This window comes from Protopterus annectens, chromosome 9.part0 (assembly GCF_019279795.1).
Source record: "Protopterus annectens isolate FY-2018-M chromosome 9.part0, PAN1.0, whole genome shotgun sequence".
NCBI classification, from domain to species: domain Eukaryota; kingdom Metazoa; phylum Chordata; order Ceratodontiformes; family Protopteridae; genus Protopterus; species Protopterus annectens.
In genome coordinates this window covers 1,251,754,049-1,251,773,313 of record NC_056743.1, presented here as the reverse complement: position 1 = coordinate 1,251,773,313, position 19,265 = coordinate 1,251,754,049, and the positions used below count along the sequence as shown (strand labels likewise).

General features: G+C 39.9%; 1 protein-coding gene across 1 annotated transcript in view; it reads right to left on the bottom strand.

Moving 5' to 3' along the window:
• The window catches only part of LOC122811974 (protein phosphatase Slingshot homolog 3-like), a 1,030,454-nt gene that overhangs the window by 697,264 nt on the left and 313,925 nt on the right, over positions 1-19,265 (bottom strand). Inside the window, exon 3 of the mRNA XM_044084176.1 lies at positions 14,789-15,098. Within this exon, the coding sequence (XP_043940111.1) occupies positions 14,789-15,098 (310 nt within the window). The remainder of the gene's footprint in view (positions 1-14,788; positions 15,099-19,265) is intronic.

The following is a 19,265-nucleotide window of genomic DNA, read 5'->3' as shown; positions in this document are numbered from 1 at the left end:
TGATCCCCTAACAAAGTCAGAAGCATCCACAGTCAGCCTCTGAGAGCCCTGTTGGACCAGAAATTGCATCCCTAAACTAGGTTTGCAGATGAGTGCACCCATTTTTTGGATAGCAGGCATGTAATTTAGTGCGTTTAGAAATCCTCCGGCTTGCACATAATTCTTCTCGACCAGATAACCAAAGTAACTGAATAGTAGTAACACCCTGTACTGTGGCAGGATTAGACTGCCATTCTTGCAGTCCTGTTCTGCACAAGGTCTTTGTGCAGGCCAGCATTAAGCTGGATTTATGCAGACTGAGGGAGATGTCCATATTGTATAGTCACTGGATGTTATACTGCAGGGAGCTTTGGAGCTCCACCCTTCTTGTAAGTTACTTGTATCAAGCAGTTGTCCAAGTAGGGATACACGTGAATCCATTTGGTCTTGAAGTGGGCAAAAAACAGGGCTAAGCATCTTGTAGCATTTCGTAAAAAATACTTCATGTGCTTTCTGTGCATGGGAATATGAAAATAGGCCTCCATAAACAAGGTAACCATTAAGACATCCTGAATAAGAAGATGAAGGGACTGCAATCCTAAATGAGCAGAAGGAAGGTCCACAAGACATCTGATTTTTTATTTTTTTTTAATGTGATGAGCAGACAGATGATCCACTGTGGCGACCCATAACCGGGAAAAGCCAAAAGAAGGAGAAAGTTCACAAACTTGTTTAGGATGTTAAGGTTCAAACCAGGTCTGCACAGATCATCCCTTTTTGGGCTACGAAGAGTGTTGAGTGGAAACTTCTTCCTTGTTTTGATATTGGGGATTATTTTTTTGTCTCTGGCCTACAACATACACTATAGCATCTGAAAGGCTAATCCAATCCTGTCTATAAGGATGAAGGCATTCCAAGGAGAGAAGAGAAGGATTGAATTTTTATTACATAGGCAAAGGCAATTATCCGTTTTACTCCAAGATCAATGAAATGGGATTGTCTCATTCCCACCATGTTCTACAACAAAAAGAGGAGGGGGTGAAGTATTCAAAACTTGTTAGTATCTTTCTGGCTGTTGGGGATTTTAGTTTTCCTTACTATGCTGCCTGCAATGGCTTCATCCGCCTCTTCTTTGCTTTTTACTAAAAGCTCATTCTGCTTGAACTGGTCTCCCTTGGATTATTTATATTTGACATGATAATCTATGATTACATTCAGAAAATTGTAGGAAAACCCACTGTCTGAGGAAAAGAATGTTTTCCCTTCTCCTTCAATCTCTTAAAGACTTCTTGGAAATGAGTCTAAAATAACAAAACAGATAATTTAATAGTGGCCCCTTGATATCATTGGGTAAGGAACGAGTCCTTAGTCGAGCAGAATTACATATAATAGTGCCTGTAACTGTACCTCCAGTGTTATCAAAGTCACACTGGAGGACGTTCCCCCACATTCATGACTGTATGAGTTGTCATTCTCGGGCTTTCCACAGGAGGCTTGTTTGTCAGGTCATTGAACATCACCTTCCTTTGTTGGAAGATTTCCTCCTGGATACCGGAATATATGCATTTGGCATTTAATAGTCTTCATACCAAAGTTGTTGGTGGTACATACATTTTATTTTTGTTCTCCCTATCATTAAAGAATGTATTAAATCTTGGTGCCAATTTATCCCACTGTGCTGCATCCAGGGATCTAAGTTCAGGGTCTGCCATCAGATTCTTAAATAAAGACTTGTACCTCCCTGTAACCCTACAAAATTATATGTTTTTTGGGGGGCTGGGATCTCTAAATCTGGCTTCAGTGATGTGTGCATATGTTCATAGGGCCATTTTAAACATAGCAAAGTTCCTTTTGGTCCCATTTGATGTTGGATTTGCCTTACCCATCCCATGGTCAGTACTTGTACACCACCCCTAATGAGAATAACAGGGATCATACTACAGATAATGTGTTTCTATAGAAACTTCAAAAATTTCAGCTAAGTGGATTTGTAAAACAACCTTATACTGACATGTTATTCCATTTGTACACATGTTTTGAAATGTTTATCCTTCCATGTCCTCCACAAAAAAAGTTCGTTATCAAATCACAGGTAAATAATACATAAAAATATGACAAGGGTCAAAAGATAGAGCCATTCCACCTGGCAAACGTTAGCCCTGTGTTCTGCTTGTGTAACTAACAAATGCATCTTAAAGTGAGTATCAAAGTCCATCTGGGGTGGATAGACAGCAGTGAGCTGCACTGCTGTAATGTTACTTAGAAGACCACCAATGATGGTCCAAGGAGATGTAGTAAAATATCCAGCCCCCTGCGGACATACTGACAAACTCTGTAAGCATCACACTAAAGATCACTGCAGCACATTGTAGGACAGAAAGAAGAAAACAGCTTCCGTCCAAGAGACGACAATGGTAACAGCTTCACAAAGGTGCTAACTATTTGTAAGGACAAGGATAGCAATCTAATGTACACTTTGGGTGTGCATAGTATCCCTATTAGGGGACAAGTGTTGAAAAAAACATGTTTTAACACAGCTCAGCTGATAAGGATCATTTGGTACAACTACTTTTCTCATTATTTAAATAAGTTGCATGCCCTTCTAAAAAGAACATGGTGGAGAGAAAGATGTGTCCCAAAGACTGCCCTTCCTATGGAACAGTCTTCCCATCCATGTGAAGATGAGTTCATCTATTACCCTGTTTAAGCACAACCTAGACAAGTGGATGGGGAATAGGAAATTTATACTAGGCCTGGCACCCATGTCCCTTATGGACAGAGGTAGTTTATAAATGCCTGACCCTCAATGTCCTGTTTGGCTACAGGACATAATTACTCTTTCGGGAAAACATGGCTAAGCTTAAAAAAGCCCCCCTCAGGTCGTTAGCCTAGTAACAGTCTCTGAATCTAAACCAAAATATTTTTCTCTCACGCCACATAAGAGTTCCCTTATATCTATCTCATACATTATAAACTTGAATGTATAGTATATTCCAAGATGAGAAATGAGACAGCTGCAGGGAACACCTAAAGAAAATGGATAACAGAGAAAGGAATGTGAACAAAAAAAAACACATGAAAGACAGATCATAATAATCTTTGCAGCACATACGCATCAGGACTAGCTAGTCAAAGACCTCAGCAGTCTAAACATATTTACTAAATGTGTCCTGTTCCTGTACACATCAAGCTACAGAAGTGTTACTAGATCTACCTGTTATCCTACTCTTTTGATAAGAAGTGTTAGTGAGGGTCCATCTGCCTGGGTTAGTTTTAGCAAAAATTAATGTTAGCAATCACCAATTATCAAAAAAGTGTATGAGACTTTCTCTAGCATCACAGACATTTTCTCCAGTCTGAAAAATAAATCTGAGTGTCCCTTGGATGTAGGCCATTAACTTCATAAGACCATCTCTGTTAGCTAAACTGTATGCAAACCACACTGTAATGAATGTAAGAAAAATATGTGCTCATATCAGCAGACGATTTTTTTTTTACCTCAAGGTCAGAAAAACAGGGATCTGGGTTAGTCTGGCACTGCAGACACAGCTGCTTAGTAGCCCATTAAGCTTAATGTAAAAGAAATGCCTTTTCAGTGTGAAACTGCCTTTGAATCAGCATGCATAGAAATGCAGTAATGGCTCAAAGTATTCTGGACAGCTGCCAAAAATCAGAACTGCTTTTCTTCTGACTCACACACACTACCCTGGGAGTTCAGTGTGTACAACACACGCAGACAAGGAAAAGAAAACTATTGGCATACACCAACCATCCCTAACATTAAGGCAAACACTGGCTGGCAACAGAGTTCAGTTGTCTGCCTTTCATTCACCACAGAATGCCGCATGTTTCCTGTTATTGGGATATACTCAGAGCTAACAGAAGAGAACAGACTAACAGACTAAAAAAGACAAGGATTGATGATCTTGGTTTACTGAGATGGGTAACTGCAGTATGGGATAGTACGGGTATCTTCACTCACTGCTGTTTTTGATTGCAAGAGGCAAAGAGATAAAAGCAGTGGAAATAAAACTCCTTTGTTTACCTGCAGGGACAGATATAATATGCATAAGGCACAGAGCAGGCTTTTTTTGTAGCATGCAGTGTACTTTCAGCTATTAAAAATGGGATGAGTGAAGGAACTACAGGCACTAGTGCTTACAACTTCAAAGTTTTGCTTTACCACAGAGTTAGGCACAGCATGAAGTCAGAAGCACACTGCTGATTTTTCTGTCCTGCTGCAGAATTAATGCGGAGGACTAGAGGGCAAAGTCAAGTTCCAGTATTAGGAACAGTATAGAGTCACCATTTTTATCTTGTCCGTTAAGGTCTATGTAAACCACTATGTTTCTTACAACATCAGCAGACAAAGTCTCTGAACAATCTATAACAGTGGTCTCTAACCTTTTTTGCACCAAGGACTGGTATCAATGTAAGACAATTTTCCATGGACCGGCCATCTCGAGGCGTGCATAATAAAGCATTTATTTATTTATTTGACATTTGTTTAAAGAGGAGGCCAGACCCGGGGAGAAAAGCTCCAAAGTACAATAAAAAGACAGTTGGCAATAATTACCAAAAATAAATAAATAAATAAATAAATAAGTGTACAATTCTGCTTAACATAACACTGATCTACTATGGTTGAGAGGTAAGTCAACCTAATGGCAACCTTACTGATTTTATGTTTATAAGAGCAATATTTAACATCTGTCCCTATTTGGCTCTGTCCAGCATACCTCTCAACTGTACAGATTTTCACAGAATGTCCAGATTTTTGCCTCATACGTTTTGGTCTTTTTCTCATAAAATTGTTGTTTTCTGGCAAATCACTGGCAGATCATTGAGGCTGAAATCAGAAAATAATGACAGACAGTTGAGTTTCATATTTCATACCCTTCAGAAAATTCATGCTAATGCAAAACCTGTATTTCTATCAACTTTCGAAGTTTGTAAGAGGAGTACTTAAAAGGGTCCCTGTTTTGGGCCTTTGTCCCCCCATTATTTTTGGCTTTGTCCAGATTTTTTGTTCTACGTTAAGAGGCTGAGAGGTATTCATACCTCTCAACTGTACAGATTTTCACAGAATGTCCTGATTTTTCTCTCTGAGTTTTGGTCTGATTCTCATAACCTTTGTGATTTTCTGGCAAATCACTGGGATGATCTGAGGACTGAAGTCATTAAGTAATGATAGACATTTGTATTTCAGACCTCATATCCTTCAGAAAAATGCATAAGACAAATCATGTTATTCTAGCAACTTTTTATGGTTATAAGAGCGATATTTAAAATCTGTCCCTATCCCCCCCCCCATTCTGTTAGGCTTTGTCCAGATTTTCTGCACTACTAAGAGGTTGAGAGGTATGGTGTGTGTGTGTGTGTGTGTGTGTGTGTGTGTGTGTGTGTGTGTGTGTGTGTGTGTGAGACACACAGAGAGAAAGTGAAGAGTGACAGTGATCTCTGGAGGCAGCAGCAATGAGCTTTGTGTACCTTTCGTCCATACCACACACACAAATGCACGCGCACACACACACACACACACACACACACACACACACACACACACACAGATAAAGTGTCTTTTGCATTCATGCACGCATTCAGTCACACATATCACCATCACTCTTTTTCCGATCTCTCACACACAGTCAGTTCCTCCTTCATACCTGCATTCACTCACACATCGCTTTCACTCTCCTGATCTCACACAAACACATCGCTCTCACTCTCCTGATCTCACACACACAGTCACTTCCTCATTCATACCTGCATTCATTCACACATCACTCTGTCACACCCACATGCCATACACCCACTTGCACATTCATTCATACATCGCTCTCACTGTCTGTCACACTCACACGCCACACACCCACTTACACATTCATTCATACATCGTTCTCACTCTCCCGATCTCACACATACACACACACAGTCACTTCCTCATTCATACCTGCATTCATTCACACATCGCTCTCACTCTTACGACACACACACACACACACACACACACACACACACACACACACACACACACACACACACTCTTTTGCTTTCATGCACGCATTCACTCACACACGCAGACACAAACACACTCATACAGGCATTCACTTACCTGACGGCCTGGTACCAAGTGTTCCACGGCCCAGTGGTTGGGGACCGCTGATCTATAATACAACCAAACCAAAGAAAGTGGTCATTTTGTGTTTCTGTCCATATGTGAATGTTTCACAACCTCAGTGCCATTACTTATTTCTACCCATTCTCTCAGGAAATTATTTCCATCTTCTACTCTTACAATACTAACAGCTAGTCCCAATACCCTATCTCTCTTCTTTTCTCCTCTTGGCTACAGCATTAATAGCAGCCCTGCAAAAAATACAGAGGGATTATAAAGACATGATCATGGTGTATCATTATCCCGATCAGTAAATGAGTGAAAAAGAAATTATTAAACTACAACGACAGGAAAGGAAATTATTAAACTACAAGGATAGAGACAAATTAAAGCTAAGGTTTAATGCTTCAAAGTGTCAAGTGATATCTTTGGGCAGTAACAGTTCAAAAAGTGCACTACTTGGGGGGAGACTTTCAAAGTACCGAGGAACAAAAGGACACAAATAAAACGGCTCTCTACTGAAATGTCACCACTGAAAATGCCAAACTTCGACAAGACAAAAAAAGGAAAAAGGAGAAGAGTGAATCGTGAAAATTGTTTTAAATTTCTTTTTGCAGAGGGGCAAGCTCCCCTGCACCCCCCACCCCTGAACTTGTATATACTAATTCCAAGATCACCATACCTTGGAGAAAAAAGGAATATTCCGAGAAATGGCATCTCAGATTTAAGATATACAAGTCTGATCTTTCAGCTATTCAGTCTCTGTATTTCTGGACTCTCTCTAGTGGGTCCCAAAATTTCAAATGGTTACCAATAAAGCAACTACCCCAAAACTGAACTCTGAAAGGCAAAATGAAAACACAAAAAGTAGCAAAAGGTAACAGGTTCATAGATACTTATTAGGCTGTTGATCCATGAGGATCTTTAGAAGACTAGCCATATATTCCCATTAAGTTTGTAACCGTTATATTTTAATTATTAAAACAACACAGATGAGCAGAATATTTGCATGTTGCCCCTATCAATGAGGCACAAGGGTGTTAAAACCAAGAATGAATTTGTAATTACCCATCTATTTATCAAGCTCACACATGAATAGTGTAAGAGAAGTCCTTTGCTTTATGTGGAGCGAAAGGCAATTTCATAGTAGTAGCATTCTTGTGATACATATCTATACCATCAACATGTTCTATTTCTGTTGCACAACAGTTTGAGATCTGTTGAATATGTGTTTATGCTCCCATTGGAATAGGCCTGACAGGATAAGGTCTGTTGAGGCTCTTTATGTGAGGCAGAGATCGTCCCTCAGTAGCCTGTGTGACAGTGGGAAGACGGACAATCCTTTGAGATGGTCTATATAGTTATGATCTAGGCCTTTGGTTTTCATAGTAAGAAAGCTCTGTAGACGTTCACAATGTTGTCAAATGGTTGGACGCATACATACCGAAGGGGGCATTATACTCCATGATTAGCCTGATGAATGCGGAGTATAGTGAATGATTATATCCCTATATCTGGATGCCATATCCTTAGTAATAAGCTGTGCAAGAAAAAGGATTCTCTTACAATAGTGGATACATGATTATTGAAGGACAGTTCATTGTCTACATAGATTCCCAGGTCCCTAACTACTGGATCGATTTTCAGAAATGTATTGTCAATGTAAAATTACAAGGGACTTCTTGCTTGCTGAAGGATACTGTTATACATTTCACGGCATTTAGTTTTAGTCCACATTTTTGACACCAGCTATACTGATATACTGAATTGTACTTTACTTTAGAGGACCAGAAATCTTGGGTCTCTCTAAGACCTTGACGAAATCAAATTTAGTTATGCTTCCAGTTCCACAGGTCTTACAGGACAAAGGAAACAAGATATACAGGATTATGTGGACAGCAAAAATCATACAGATGCACATGCACACACGCACACAACTGTATATACACACATATAACACAGATATATTTTGTGTGTGTGTGTGTGTGTGTGTGTGTGTGTGTGTGTGTGTGTGTGTGTGTGTGTGTGTACATATATTACCTCACACCAACTTTATAAGGCATTTGTACACTGGATTCATGCCTTGCAACAGCTTTGCTTGTACATACCTTTACTGTTAAGTAATAACTCCACAACTGTGACAAAAGTGAAACTCCCAATTCAATGCACTGTTAAAATAAACTTGACACTAGCACTGAATGGCAAAATTCCAAGTTGGCAAAAGAAGCATATTACCACAGGAGGCACTCAACTAAACATTACTTCAGTGAAAGATGGGAGTTTATTTATATTTATATTTTTATATATATATATATATATATATATATATATACATTATATATATATATATATATACACACACACACACACACACACACACACGTGTGTGTGTGTGTGTGTGTGTGTGTGTGTGTGTGTGTGTGTGTGTGTGTGTGTGTGTATTTAAGAATGGAGGGTTTGACTTATGAGACAGGCTATGTACGATAAAGTGTTTTTTTTCCTTATTAGAACAGTGAATAGGGAAAGGTGTGAGAGTGAAATGGATACACATTTGTACTGAGAAGAATGCAGCTTGAAAGGAAGCAAGGGTTTTATTTGCTTTTTTCTGCCTAGTTTTGTTTAAAATTTGCTTATTAAACTGTTTTGCAAAGTGCTTTTTGGTAAATCACTGTAATAAAAGTTGATATGAGTAAAACTTTTCTTAAAAGAGGCAGCGGAGAATGAATGAAATAGGTTACCAAAAGCAACTCTTAACTACAGCTTTTTGGAGGGATTTAAATAAGATGCGGAGGGAATAGACAGAATAAGGCATTTGAACTGTTTAAGAGACACTTCTGTTTAAATACAGTTTGAATACAGTTTAAGAGCTTAAAAGTTAATTGAAAGAGGGCTTGTAGCTGACAGACAAAAGCTACATCTACTGAACAGACCATATAAGCTATTAGACTTTGTACAGTAGCAAAACATCTGTGTTCACATTTAAGCCCTTATTAACATCCCTCCTCCCCCCAAGCATATGTCAAGCATTGGTAGCAAAATACATTTATAATGAATACCTTCTACCAGTTACCCACTCACAACCTTGCCAGTGAACTCAGTGATGCTCCTCAACAATGGATGAGAGCTGAAGTCAATCCACTTCACAAAACAGAGCCCCTAGATCACAAATGACAGGGAGCACATTCCCAGCTCTCACCTGGTGTCTGAGTAACTGTACAATAAACAGTTTCTCTTCAAGTTCAGACTTTCTGCTTCCTCTCATCCCAGATTCCTTGCAACATTCCAATCTAATTAACTTTAGCATTATTCTAGCACCACTGTCACAGTACATATAAGTGAGTTTGTATTTCCCGGACACAAATGGAAAACATTACTTAAAGGGTACTTGTCTGTATAGCCAGCAATTTCAGCTCAATATTCCATTCATCTACCAAAAAATAATAAATAAATAAATAAACAAAATAAAGAGATACCAGTTCCCAGGACCAGGTATGGCATGAACGCATTCATTCTTCACAGGATAAACATTTTATGTCCTGAGTAGAAACACTTCATCACCTCATTTTGCATGTCTAAATTGGAGCCAACAGAGTTCATCCAGAATACCTTAGTATTATTTATTTTTTTCAACTGCCTTCCATCTGCATCCTGAGCACATATCGACATTTACAGAACCACTTCATCTACATTCACTCATCTGATGTCCATCAACATTGTAGAATATTATCTCCAGAGGAACTTAAACTGCACTTAGACAGAACACTAAACAGAAAAAATGAAACTGGTGCCTGTGTTCTTTAAAAGCAGAATCAGATCAGACAAAGCATCTACTTCCCCATTTACTTCTGTCACTTTTAATGGAGTTGTTTTTAAAGACCTTTAGTTCTTCATATAGGAGGGCGGGTGTGGTGGTGCAGTGGTTAGCGTTGCTGCCTCACAGCAAGGGGTTCTCAGGTTCGATCCTCAGCTGGGGTGCCTTCTGTGCAGAGTCTGCATGTCCTCCCTGTGGTCGTGTAGGTTTCCTCCGGGTGCTCCAGTTTCCTCCCACATCCCAAAGACATGCTGTAGGTGGATTGGACACTCTAAATTGGCCCTAAGCATGAGTGCTTGTGTGCGCCTTCTGCGGAAGGTTGGGCGCCGGGCTGGCAACTCAACACCATAAAACTCCACTGCCAATCATGAGCGGACAGGTGATCCACTCTGGCGACCCCTAACCAGGAAAAGCCGAAAGAAGAAGTTCTTCACATAGGACTATGCTTGACTAGACAGTAAGCTCAGTATTGTAGTCCACGATGACACCCACCTACTAAGCTTATAGCATTGTACTGCTTTGTTCCACAAGTCATTAGAAAATCCTTGACTGAAAATGATGTACATAGACAGCTTAGTACAGTGGTCTAGGACGTGATGCTATGGACTGCTCTCATCAACCTGGATGCTTAAAATGCTCTTCCCCGAATCTACAGCCAACTACTCCATCTATTTATCGTTTTAACTCCCAACAGACAACTACTTCATCTATTTATCATTTTTAACTCCCAACAGACTACATCCAAATATTGATCCAATTCCAGTTTGTCTTCATCCTCCCTTAACTCCTCCATCTTTCTCTGAACACAGCACATTGCTATGACATGCCACCAATCAGTCTCTAGGGTATTTACTCCACCATCTTTCTCTGAGGAAGGCACATTGCTGTGACATGCCACCAATCAGTCTCGTGACATGCCACCAATCAGTCTCTAGGGTATTTACTCCACCATCTTTCTCTGAGGAAGGCACATTGCTGTGACATGCCACCAATCAGTCTCTAGGGCATTTGGACTTTTCCCATCAAAGTCACTCACTTAGAAAAAAATGGCTCCCGCACTATCACTTGTTTCCCCTTGACTTAGAACTCAAACTGCACCCCAAAGGAGTCAGCACTTTGGTGGAATGAAGTGCTGTTGTTGAAATGAAACTAAAAACAAAGGGGTTCAGTGGAGGAAATGATCAATTCAGCAACAAAGTGAAGCCATGGAGGAATATGTCTGAAGAATATACTGTGTTTATGTAACATGCAGTTATTTTTGAGCATTTCTGTTTGTATTTATTGACTGTAGGCACTGTTACTATGAGTTAACAGAGTGCACTTGACTGTTGCTGCACGTTACTCTGTAAGCTAGCACTGATGTCAAAATATATTAAATTAGAAATGTGTAACATAATTGTTAATATTTATGGAGAGTTTTTTTCTATATTTCAGAACTGCCACTTGATTTTAATACTTGGGTTAAACTTGTTACTTTGTGTTGTTAGAGTTTTTTTTAATAATGGTGTTTAAAATGGTACTCTGTTTATTTGATATATGAAAAGATCTACTGCCTCTTTCTACATGAAAATTTTTTTCATAGTTGGCCAATTGTATATACTGTATATAGTTATTCATTTAAACTTACATTAGACTGTTTGTAATATACACGTGTTTAAATTTAATAAAAATATTTGAACAAAAATGGGCATGTGCATTCAATTTATGTCAACAACAGTGTGTGTGTGTGTGTGTGTGTGTGTGTGTGTGTGTGTGTGTGTGTGTGTGTGTGTGTGTGTGTGTGTGTGTGTGTGTGTGCATTCAATGATACAAGTAAGACAGGTGTAATCAAATTTGGTTTGTGTCTTGGTAAACATACAAAAATATTTCATCACTGAATGCTAACTTTCTTGTTGATAAGTTTTCCTCTGAAGAACTGAAACACATATGATCCCACTTAGGGTGGAACAGTAGTTAGCTTTTCTGTTTCACAGCATGTGGTTTTCCAGTTTAGTTCTAGGCTTGGGTTCCTTCTATGTGTTGCTTGCTTGTCCTCTCAGTGTCTGTATGGATTTCGGTCATCCCACATTCACTAGACATACTAGGGGAACTGCATGAAAGTTTGAGTGCAGGGGGGCTGTTTGTACCCCAACAGTATAAGGAAAGGCACTGGATCTCCAGAGCCCTGAACTGTATTAGACAGGTAAACAGGTAATCGGACAAATGAATGCTTTCCACAAAACCTAGGGATGTTTACTGATGATAAAGAAACAACTAAACATTAATTTGTGTCCTCTCTCTAAGTTGCTTGGATTCCATTCTGCTACAATGCCATGCAATAACTTGTCCAATAAACTGTTCATTAATTTTCTAGCTTGTTTTGATTCAACAGAAACCATTCGCATTTGTTACATGTTTTAAATGAACTGTACTATATATTACTTACACATTTATGTATTTTGATTCTTTGCTGATTTTAATCAAAGTTTGAGTAACAACTATTAATTTTCTTCCCTGTATCTATGCCCTCTTGGCATCCCTCCTTGGTCTTACTCAGAAAGGAGCTAAATGCCTTTTCAAATTACCTTTTTCAAAAAATATAAAGCTGCAACATCACTGATCTAAGCAGAGATTGTTTTTTTTATTTTTTTGTTTATGTTATTCATTTAACTAGGTAAGCACACTGGACACAACTGTCCCTGTTAAGGGGTGATGCAGGAGCACTTTCTGGTTGCGTTACTTGCCCAGTCACAGAGAAGTCAAATGGGGGTAGAAGGAATTGAACTTTGTACCTTTGACTATGGGGAACAATTCATTAAAAGCTTAGAGCCTTAATTCTCTGTGCTAACTGCCACACAAAATAGAAATGTTATCAACCCATTTAGTTAACTTATTCAAAAACATTTCTGTTGTAACACTGCTGACTAGTCCAGACAATGCAGTCATCTTTAACTGAAACCACACGTCAAATGCAGCCTTCCCACAATATTAACCCAGTTAGGTGTCAGTTTAAGAACCAGCCTGTTTGTGTCACATAACTGAAAGGCTGGACCACTGCAAATATCAGACATGTGCGAAGAACAAACTCTCTGAAACCAACAAGGACCTCTTTTACAGCCGTGATCCACACAAATAACATATTCCTGCAACAGTATCAGTGTCTAACAGCAAGCTCTTCTTACATTGATAAACAAAGAATTTAATCTTCTGGCATCAAGAATATATTTTGAGGCTACATGCATTTCACTCTACAGACCCATCTGAAGATAAATCACCCTAACACTTGTGATGCAGCTATGGAAAACGAGGCATTTTTATTTTGTAACTAAGTGAACTGAGCCTTCTTAGACTGTTTACAGCCACAACACAGGCTGCAAGGGCAAGATTAAGTACAACATTTATAACACACACACACGCGCGCGCACACACCTCTCTCTCTTTCCCTAAGACTTGCACATCACTAACATGGGAAGGGGCATTATATCCCCCATCACTATTCTTGCACAAAAGACACACAGCTCATGGACTCAAAGGGCACACCACTCTTATTTTTCAATGTTACATTTATGTTGCACCTTTCTATACAGGCCAAAAACATGGGAAGGTGACAAAGTGTATGTGCATAATTTATAAGAGGACAAAACAAACTTTAAACCCCTATGAACCAGTCAAAAGGCCACTGACTTTACTCTTACAAAACAGTGAAGCACGTATACAATCTTGCATCCCTGAAAGACACTGAAATGTACACAACTGCTATGAAGTGGCATCAGCAACAAAAGCGGAATGAGTTCAAGGGGCCCCATGTCAGATGATCTAAAATCAGTAACTTGGGTCTGGATAGCATACAAGTTTTGCATAGCATGTTAATGCATAACTCCATTAAAGGGTATAAACTCCAACATTGCTAACCTAAAGCAGACAGAGTACTGGCTGCATGCATATGTGCTAGCCAAGTGAAAAATATAACATTCACATACTTGTTGAGGGCACATAAAACAAGTTCTCCATCACTTACTCAGACACGCAGCATACATTTCCAGAATATTCACAGAACATCATATAAATAATATAACTCCTAACAAATTGAGCAAAGCACAACTCTCACCTCAGATTACACAGAAACACGTCCCCTGTTGAATCTTAATCAGAAAGCATCCCTGTCAAATGACCAGCTTAAACAGTGAATATACCTCTTTTAAATAACTCCCTAAAGCAGAAGTACTCCTCTCATATTAGTAGATCAAGCTGTGGAAGCATCCTTTCTTAAATTGTTGTGCTTAATAATGGAAGGCCCTTCTCCCAAAAAAGGGCTTACTTCAAAAACAAGATTCACCCTTTGAAAACATAATCAAAACCAGAAGATGAACTCATATATTGTGAATGTGTATCGCTCTCAAATGAGTGACTCAAGCAGACTAATCCTCACTCCAGCAATGCTAATCATGCAAAAAAAATGGCTTTGTGCATTACCCATACAGTACACATTTCACTCTTCATTGACTGGGGTAAATGAAGCACCAATCTCATACCACTGATTATGTTAAAAATATGCCCTTTCACTTAAATTGCCCCTCTACCCTTATGTTCTTGTTGTGGAGAAAGGGTACTGCTCTTCATCCACTGGTTCCAGGAAAAGCAAACAGCTTATCACAGTGCAAACCAAACAGTGTATTCATAGTGCCCCCCACTGCCAGCCCTGTACATCACTGATTCAGGCAGAGGACACCTATCTTTCAACCTACACTGCACATGCAAAGGAAAAGGCACAGAGTAAAATATGAGCATACAGATGTACAATGCAGTGTGCCCATTAAATGACATACATGTACAGTAGGCACTATGCATACCATTAGTGATTTCAGGATCCTTGCCTTTGCAGGGATGCTTATTTCACCTACCAGTTTCATGCTGTCCTCTGGCCGCAGAAGAGCAAGCATAGCCTGTAAATGTTGCTGCTGAGCTCGGGCGCTACGAGTACGTCGGAGAGTGGTGGGAGCGAGAGTTACAGTCTCATTTCCTTCATTGATGTCCTTTTCATCCTCTTGATCTTCTGCCTTACTTTCTTTTCCATCTTCCTTTTTGTCATCTTTTTCTTCTCTTTCCTCATCGGTTCCTTCACTCATGACATCATGCGATTCCTTCTTCTCGTCATCTTTTCCCTCTTGCAGCAGCAGCAATGCCCCTTTCACCATGAAAAAACTCTCCCTGCTAAAGAAACAATATCACAACTTAGTAAAGAGGAGATTCTTAGTGTTGTTGTGTATTCTTACACTGTTTGTGAAGCACTGTTTTATTGTGTGTGTTTCATTTGTGATTTTATTCACTCATGCTTTGTCTGTACATCATCGACGTTAATCAATACACTACCCTGATGAACAAACAAAGGTAAGTAAATAAAATGAATAAATAAACAAAACAAACTCGTCAGAAAACAATGCAAATATTTAACTTTCTATTAAATGTTTCTGAATGTCAGTTTGTTTATCTTACATTGTCTACAGTATATGCATTCTAAAAAAGACAACTCATGATACATGCTTTCCTCTAAGCAAATGATATGGCTTTAGTCATCTGGCCTCTTTAGCTCTCCAGAGTATCACAGTCTGTCATAAGACAGGAAGCTTGCAGAATGCATCCATATTAAAAATTTGCTAACCAAATATTACTTTGTGGTTTCCCACAAACTATTGTATAACTAAAACAACACGTATGTAAATATTTCTGAAGCAAGACTAAACATCCCTCTTGACCATTACATAGGTAAGCTTCTAGAAATAAAAAAAAATGAATATTAATCCAATTTAAAATCATAATTATATACATTTTGGTTATTGTAGCAGCATATCACAAAGACCTGCACTAACTTCAGAAGACAATAGCTATCTAAGTTATTAAAAAAAGAAAGTATGAGTTAATAAAATACAGGAAAAAAAGTTACTAGTGATTAACATAATAGGGTGCATGGAGATTTGCATTCTGTCAGTCCTATTCCACCACAGTCTTTACAAAATCCCGTCACATCTCCAGTTAGTAGAAAATCTGTCAATCATTAGGCTTGAGTGTAGACTCAGCTGTTGGAGGAAAAGTAGAGAAAGGACTGGGTTTTCGGTTTATTGTTCTCTGTCCTTGGGGAGATTCATCTCTTCCTGGCGGGCTTCCAGTGAGGTTTCTATAGGGTTGGGATATGCCTACTGCTACTGTAGCTCAGTGGATTCACAGGGAAGCATGACATGGTTAACAGCTGACTTGGGTTGGATAAAAACATGGTCTTACTTCATTAAGTTAACCTTGAAGAGGATCGTCATTGGCAGTTATTTCGTTGGATATTTCTTCTCTACTTGTCAGAATTCTGCAAATTTTTGTTTTAATCCTGCATTGTATAGATTCTTATGTACTTACACTGATACACATCATGAATTAGCACACTGAGTTAACAGGGAGAAATTATTGACAGGCAAGTCTATCATGCACCATTGAGTGGGTTTCTTCAAATGAACACAGAAGTGTAATACTATTTTAACACGTTGCTTGACGAGCTGGTGGTAATACACAATCACACCCTCCATGAGGTCCTGACTGGCATGTCTACCTAACTTATAGAATAAATGAATCCATTATCATGCAAGTGTCTGAGATATCTCATGACTACCTGCAAACTAACAGATGGTGGTACTGCAGTTTACAAGATACTGTGCCATCCAAATCGAAAACCATGCCCTGCCACCAAAAAGTACAGTTGTGTACACTTACCATAAATGTAGATGTTCGAATGTATTCACTGTTGCAGTCATTACATTTGGGTTATCTGCTTGCAGACATCCCTCAGTAGGCCTGATTAACAAAGTCTTGGGTCCTGCATCGGTTGCTGTCCCTTCTTCCATGACGTCAGATCGTCAGGGGTATAAAGCATGCAGCCGATGCCATTGCATCAGTTTTTCTTGCCCCTAATGGGAAGCAATTAAATATAAAAGTACAAAGATATACCTCCAGCAAAAAAGCATATACACCAAAAAGGCTTTTAATCATAGTAAAGGAAAGTAGAGGTATAGCCAAAAGACGTTAGGGGGCTGGAGGGAGGGTAACCAGGACTGCAACAGTGAATACACTCAAACATCTACATTTATGGTAAGTGTACACAACTGTACTATGTTCTTCGTGTTTCACTGTTGCAGTCATTACATTTGGGTAGATTCCCAAAGCTATGGTTGGGAGGAGGAATTGAGATGGCATTAGGGCCAGCTATAAGGCCCTGCAAGACTGCAGTGGCAAAGCCAGCTCTGGATTTAGAGAAAATTGGCAAATGATAATGCTTGGTGAAAGTATGTACAGAACTCCAGGTAGCAGCTTCTAGATGTCCCTGGTAGGGACACCTCTGAGAAAGGCTGCAGAGGTAGATGCAGCCCTGGTGGAGTGAGGTCTGATCCCCTAGGGGATAGGTTTTCCATGGTGCTTATAGCAGAAATGAATGCAATGGCTTATCCATTTAGAAATGGTTTGCTTGGAAATAGCCTTCCCCTCTGCCCCTGCAGCAAATGCCACCAGCACGTGTTCAGATTTCCTTTGAGGTTTAGTCCTGTCCAAGTAGAATCTAAGTTGTCTGTGCACACCTAAGGAATGCAGTATCCATTCCCCTTTATTCTGTGGACTGGGAAAGAAGGTTGGCAAATGAATGGACTGATTAAGAGCCACGCTGGATGCCACCTTGGGCATGAAGGATGGATTGGTTCTGAGGGACACCCTGTCCAGATGAAAGATGATGAAAGGCTCCACTGCCATAAGGGCCTATAATTCAGATACCTTTCTAGCTGAAGTGATTGCTAAAAGTAAAGCTGTTTTCCAAGAAAGACATTTTAGGTCTGCAGTAGCAGCTGGCTCAAAAGGAGGTACAGTGAGTTTCTCCAAGACAAAGTTAAGGTCCCAGGCTAGAGTTGGAGCTCTCCTGGGTGGTCTCATATTTTTGGCCCCTCTGAGGAACTGCTTGAGCAGTGGATAAGAGGAGAGGTTCTGTGTTATAATGAGCTGAAATGGCTGAGGTGTGGATTTTAATGGAGGAAAAAGACAGGCCTTTGTGAAGCATCTCAGTTAAGTATTGTAAAATCTGAGGTAAATTGGGCACTGCTGTGCTCATCCCTTGAGATTGGTTCCAGGCACAGAATCTTTTCCATTTTTCAGCATAAGATTTTCTAGTACTAGGCCTCCTTGCCTCAAAAATGATATCCATCACAGGTTTGCTGAGGGATGGTAAAGGAGAGATTAAGTAATTAGCCAGCCTGCAAGGTTCAGTGTTAGAAGCTGAGGGTGCAGAATCTGATTCTCCTGCTGAGACAGCAGGGAAGGAGTCTGAGGCAGGTGCCATGGAGATAACCATGACACACTGCGCAGGAGGGGATACCAGTGTTGGCACGGCCAGTCTGGAGCAATCAACATCATCCTTGGTTTGTCTTGTTTGATTTGTAGTAGTACTTTGGAGAGCAGAGGCAGTGGGGGGAAGGCATAGACTGATAGGTTTTTCCAGCTGAAGGACAGAGCATACACTTTCCAGGCTCGTTTTTGGGGAGTCCTTGTGCAAAATTTGTCCAATTGGTAGTTCTGGGGAGAGGCAAACATGTCTATATCTGGGCTCCCCCATTTGCTTGTCAACATATTGAAAATTATTGGTTCCAGTTTCCGCTTGTGTGGGTCCATGAGGTTTCTGCTTAGTCTGTCTGCCAGTGTGTTTAATTTTCCTGGCAGGAATTGAGCTTGTAGGTGCACTTGGTAGCTCAAGACTGTGTTCCACAATGCCATGGCTAGTCTGCAGAGGGGGTAAGAATGTGTACCCCCCTGTTTGTTTATGTACCACATAACAGTGGTGTTTTCAGTCTTTACCATTAGTTGTCCTGGAAGAATGTGGTCCTTGAAGGCTGTCAGAGCATTCTGTACAGCTAACATTTCTTTTTGATTGATATGCAGGTGCATTTGACTTGGGTTCCATTTGCCCTGAATGCTCTTCCCTGCCAGGTGAACCCCCCCATGCATAGTCTAATGCATCTGTTAGGGTTTGGGCAGCAGGGGGTGGTGTGAAAGGTAGTCCCTTGTTTTGGTTGGCACACCTCTGCCCACCAAAGGAACTCTAGGCATAGGTATGATAGGAATCATTGTTTCTAGGTCTTGAGAATGTTGACACCAAAGGCTTTTTAGATACCAGTGTAGTTTCCTCATGTGCAGTCTTGCATATGGCATTAGAAGAATGCGGGAGGCCATGAACCCCAAGGTTTGCAGTATTCGTCTTGCAGATAGCAGGGTTTTTGTGGCCACTTGTTTGAAGTAGATTGTCAAATGAATTTGTTTCTCTGGCATGAGGTAAGCCATCTGGGAAGTTGTATTCAAGCTTGC